We start from the raw sequence: 5,741 nt of genomic DNA, 5'->3' as shown, positions 1-5,741 counted from the left end.
GGAAGTTTTTAAAGATATAATGTTTTATTATTTAGTATATAAATTTATTTACTCAACCCGTGTAATAGACAGGGTTATAACCTAGTAAAAAAACAAAACAAATAATGGATGTCACATAATATCTACCCATTAGTTTGCAAATACAACCAACCAATTAAAACACTAAAAAACGAATATTGAAAGCGTCTCACAAACATTATTTGATAAATTATAGAAGGAAAATTCAATTTTCAGTATTTAGCATTCCCACAACATTTAAGAATAAAAGAAAAACCAACTCAATAATGCTAACTAACTCGGTACTTCCTAAGATCAAAGTACGATGCTCCAATCACATTGTATGATTAGGTGCACAAGTTTCAGCCACATCTGAAGTCCCACGGAGTAGATACTGTTCATTTTGAATACTAATAATCTGGGCTTGCAATTCGCGCAATCGTTCCTTCACTTTCTGAGCTTCATCGGGTCGAAGGTCATCCATCGATTCTTCCCACATGTTACCAGCCCTACTATCTCTCATTTCTTTCAAAGTACTAGCGCGTTGCTCTTCAAGTTTCACGTCGTTATAAACCTCTTCAAGTTGTTCGGCAAGCTCTTTGATATGAACCTCGCGATAGGGCTCGAGAATACCTTTTTGCAATATGTTTTTTTGAGAAAATTGAGTTTCAACAAACTCGTTATTCGGGTGAGCAAAAGAAAACTTTTTACCAGAGAGAGTTGTTATGAGTATTGCTATGTCAACACCGGTGAGGATGCAAAGTTCACTAGCCTTCTTATAGATCCCGGTCCGACGCTTTGTTAATGTCACAATACGACTCTTGTCATCTTCGATGAACTTCATCTTCAACTTTTGACGACCTCTTGTTTTCTTCGTGTGTTCCATGGGTATTAGGGTATGGAAGAACAAATGTTTGGCTTTATGATCTGTTGGTTTGGCTTCCATATGTATTTATAGGATTTATATACACGTGAACATTGGTGACTTAGTTTTAGAGGTATAAGTTATATAATAAATGCAGTAATTAATTTTTCCTTTTCAAATAGTTAATGACTTTATCGTTTGTCATGTGTGTGTATATATATTATAAGAGGGGAAAGATACACGAAAAAGTGGATTTTATTTAAGTAGACTAAGAAGGATTGTAATGATAACATGTGTCACTCCAAATAAGTAGGAATGAATGGCATTTTGTTCCTTATAAATATGAGTAAAAATGACATGCGACACCTCTTTTGTCTTTTAAAAATACAACAAAAAAAATTAGTACAAAAAAATCTATCACAAAAAATCTAGTACAAAAAAATATAGTACGAAAAAAATCAGCAAAAAATGTAGTACAAAAAATTCAGCACAAAAAATTGAGAAAAAAATTTAAGACAAATAAATTAAGCACAAAAATATAGTACAAAAATTCAGCATAAAAAATATTATACAACATAGAAATACAACACATTTTAGTGGGTTTTTTTAGTCGTCATATTTTATATATCAATATAGTACTCAAATTAAAGATAAAAAGACGCTCGATTTTACGGTGAAATTTTTATGAAAAAATAATGTCATATAAAAAAGTTAGGAACGTTTAAAAAATGGGGGTGTAATATGTATATGTCTTGCATGTGGAGAGAGAAAGTCCATAAATAGGATTTTCCCAAGATACTCTTGCAGTCCTCCTTTCTCCTACACTTTCATCTTAACCATTGATTTGAAAAATAAATGGTTAAGATTACTTCTCATCCTACTTAGGCAAAATAAACTTTTTATTTGATCTTACCTCTTATAATAGGTTATAGACCCGTGTATTACACGGTATTTTACAATGAAAATGATATAATTATATAATCTATAAAAAACTTTATATACCAGAAGACGTATTTTTATCATCATATGAAAATCCGTACAACTAACTTAAATCTTTCATAAAAACCGGCCTATGTTAATTAGTAACACTCAAATACTATAATAGCACATGCATTACACAAGTTGAATACTAAATAAATATATAATACACAAATATATATATTCTTCATATGACTTACTGATATTACTACATTATATATAATATTGTATATAAATAATATTACTTTTTATTAATGTGTATACTGTAAATATAACTTTTACTAAAAGTAAATGAAAATAAATTTATTATTATGTGATAAATTAAATTAGTTATTCTTATTTTATTTTTTATTTTTTTGAAAGGAAAACTTCATTAAAACACAACTCGCAAAGTCCTCAAAGCAAGTACTTACGAGAGAACAAACGAAAATACATCAACCCAAAGGACAAATACACCAAGTTTTCCAATCTATATCTTTCCATCTAGTCCTATTTCGTAACCAAAAATAAGCCGTAGATTTAATATTCTCCACAATCTGAATAGGACTCCGCTTCCTATCGTTGAAAATCCGGTCATTGCGCTCAATCCACAAAACCCACATAAAAGTGTAGACTATACCCCTTAAGATGTGCTTATTATCTTTGGACATAGACGTCGATTCCGGCACACGAATAAGATCCATAACATTAAAAATAAAGGTATGATTCAAGCGGCACCACAGTTCGATTCGAAACCAGACCTCGTGGGAGAAAATACACCCTGTGAAAAGGTGCAAGGCTGTCTCCAAGTCACTATGACACAACGAACAAGCGGTATCGAGAATATTGACTCCACGTTTGATAAGCTCTACAACGGTAGGAATCCGATTAAGCAAAGCTCTCCAAACCAAAATTGTGCACTTGAGTGGCGTCCATCCCTTCCATTTAACCATCGACCTGCAAGTACCCGAAGTGTCATTTGACATCAATCTTTTAGCCGAAGAAACCTTGAACAGCCCATCCTTCGTATCCTTCCATTTCCAATTATCAACTCCACCTTGCCACTCTAGATTATGAACATCATTAAGAAGTTGGAACAATTCCGAAACCTCCTCATGAGAGGAAGGCGTTGATTTCCAGTCCCAAGTCATAGTCTTGAAGCCGTCCACACAATGCATCCGATCCGCAACCTTAATCCATTTATCCTTTTCAAGTCTAAAGAGATTAGGATATATAATACGAAGCGGAGCATCCCGCAACCAAACATCTCCCCAAAAATAAATCGATCGACCATCTCCAAGGTTTCCAACAAAAAAGAGTTAAGGGGCATACCATTAGCAACTTTGATATCGCCCACTTTAACTATATATTTCCCACAACCACTCGACGTCGCATTACAAGGTAACATAGCCCAAGGTCTGCTCGAACCATGACACCCCATAATAACCTTCTTCCACAATCAACTATCTTCGGTTTTGAATCTCCAAGTCCATTTTAACAATAATGCATCGTTCACCTCTTATAATTTAGAAATACCCAAACCTCCTTGTTTTTTTTGGTAACGTGACAATATCCCAAGCAACCCAAGAGATTTTCTTCTCAACATAAGAACCGGCCCAAAGGAATCGCCTCATACACATCTCAATAGAGTCAATCACGGCTTTAGGGGCCTTGTACAAGGAAAAATAATACACGGGAAGGCTTTCAAGAACTGATATGATAAGAATTAAACGACCCCCTATCGATAAATGTTTAGCTTTCCAAGAAGCTAAACGCCCTTTGATGACATCAACAACCGGCTCCCAATTAATAATACGCGTCATCTTAGCCCCGACTTTGATTCCAAGGTAAGTGAAGGGAAAATCTCCATGCTTACAACCTAAGACTTCCATCATATTGTCCACCTCCAAGTCATCCGTACAAACACCATAAATATTTGATTTATGGAGATTTATCTGGAGACCCGAGCAAAAATAGAAAATGCGAAGGACCCGGGCAATGCTCTTAATATTCTCGCACGTCCATTCCCCCAAAATGAGAGCATCGTCTGCATACAAAAGATGAGTCGAATCCGGTTCGTCTTCAGAAAAGTTAATACCTTTAAAAACGCCAATATCCTTGGCTTTGTTAAGGATCCAAGAAAGAGCTTCCATAACTATCAAGAATAAAAATGGCGACAGTGGATCGCCTTGCCGAAGACCCTTCTCGCACCGGAAGTCAAAAGTAGGATAACCATTAACCAAAACTGCGACTCTTGAGGAGAGACAAATACCTTTAATCCAGTCGCACCACCTCTTGGGAAAACCCATTTGAGACATAACAGAGAGCAAAAAATTCCAGTTGACATTATCGTAGGCCTTTTCAAAATCAATTTTTAACCAAGCCAGAAAAATTTCTTTTTTTTTCTTCAACCAAGCCAGAATTTAAAGGTATTTTTCAAAATCAATTAGTTATTCTTATTAATATTTGTTATGTGAATTTAATTAATAATAAATTATAATAAAATATGATTTAAATTAATGCTAAATATTCTCATAATTAATTGATTTACTATGTCACATGTTGGTAAAAAAGAAAATAATAATATTAAAATATGATTAAGTTATTATTTTCTACTTTATCAACTATTTTTTTTTTATTTAGGGTCGATTAAGGTACTCTTTCCTACTTTATAACACATTCCTTATTTAGGGTCATGAAAAAAATTAGACGAGAAAAATTGGTGATGGGAAATATAACAAATAATATGAGCTCTAGCTGAGTTGGGATGTTACAATTATGGTATCAGAGCTAAACATGTGGTGTAATTGGTAGATGTGAGGTTAGAATACGTATACAAGTTAGGTTATTGCTAGTAATGGTGTCCATATTCATCCATTACAGACGTATGGTATTCTAAACTATGTATCGGTCTCTATTGAATTTGCTTTATATCTCTATTATTCACATACTATGTAAGTTATTTTTCATTTAATAATTTTCTTTTAGAATGGTATAATTGTAACACACAAGAAAAAAATACATGATAATTATACTTGAATAATGTTTAAAATGATATACTGCAATTAATATTGAATATGCTTTTATCATATTGATATTGAATGTCGTTTTTATCATATAATGTTTATACCAAATATGAAATATTAAACATATCATCTGATAAATAAAAATAAATTAGTTATCTAAGAAAATTAGTTTATTATTTAGTTCTTTAGGATAAACCAAATTTATTTTATTATTATATTTACTTTTAATTATAGTTTATTATTAGATTTACTTTTAATAACATATTTTTTATTTATTTTCCTTTTTTAAAACCATATATTTCCTTTACCATTTTTTAATAATTCTTTTTTTTTCTTTTTTAGAACATATATTAATTTATCAATTAATTTGATACTTCTTTAATAATTTATGTTTATAACTATTTTCTAAAAACATTAATACGTAGTTGTGCTTAATATTTTCTCTCGACATTCCGTTATAAGTTTTGCTAAAAACGAAATTGTACTCAAAATAAAGTATTTATTTAGTATCATAAAACGATTTGATGATAAAGTAAACCGTTCTAATGGTCTGACTTTCTAAACAACATGCTTTCTTTTCAAATCACGTTTGTTTTACATTATCATTTGAACGGTTTCGCCGTAACGTGCGACATAAAAAAAAACTATTTTATTATTAATCAACGGTTTCAAAGAATTTATATGATATCATATATATTAATAATATATAATATATGATATATTAAACTAATATATTATTAGTCAATAATATTGTATCAGTATTATTTCTAAATTAATGTAGAGAGTGCCACAAAATTCTTGGATATTATTATATATATCAATTTACATCGATGGTTTGCGCCACTAACTTTTTAAAATTGAGGTTTTGGCCACTTCAGTTTCTTTTCTTTAATTTC

At 31.5% G+C, this 5,741-nt stretch overlaps 3 protein-coding genes across 3 annotated transcripts; all 3 read right to left on the bottom strand.

Moving 5' to 3' along the window:
• Window positions 1–211: 211 nt before the first annotated feature.
• On the bottom strand, window positions 212–915 carry LOC110934857 (agamous-like MADS-box protein AGL29). Its single transcript, XM_022177601.2, has one exon. It carries the CDS (start codon window positions 881–883, stop codon window positions 332–334), a length of 552 nt encoding a protein of 183 aa, XP_022033293.1. The 5' UTR covers window positions 884–915; the 3' UTR covers window positions 212–331.
• Window positions 916–2,274: 1,359 nt separating this feature from the next.
• LOC110933679 lies at window positions 2,275–2,970 on the bottom strand. Its single transcript, XM_022176889.1, has one exon. It carries the CDS (start codon window positions 2,968–2,970, stop codon window positions 2,275–2,277), a length of 696 nt encoding a protein of 231 aa, XP_022032581.1.
• Window positions 2,971–3,345: 375 nt separating this feature from the next.
• On the bottom strand, window positions 3,346–3,972 carry LOC118491549. The gene has a single exon (XM_035989404.1). The coding sequence runs from the start codon at window positions 3,970–3,972 to the stop codon at window positions 3,346–3,348; it is 627 nt and encodes a 208-aa protein (XP_035845297.1).
• Between the last annotated feature and the right edge of the window lie 1,769 nt (window positions 3,973–5,741).

Source organism: Helianthus annuus, chromosome 4, assembly GCF_002127325.2.
Source record: "Helianthus annuus cultivar XRQ/B chromosome 4, HanXRQr2.0-SUNRISE, whole genome shotgun sequence".
Lineage (NCBI taxonomy): Eukaryota > Viridiplantae > Streptophyta > Magnoliopsida > Asterales > Asteraceae > Helianthus > Helianthus annuus.
Note: the sequence above shows the minus strand (reverse complement) of the source record. Positions and strands in the feature narration are given on the sequence as shown.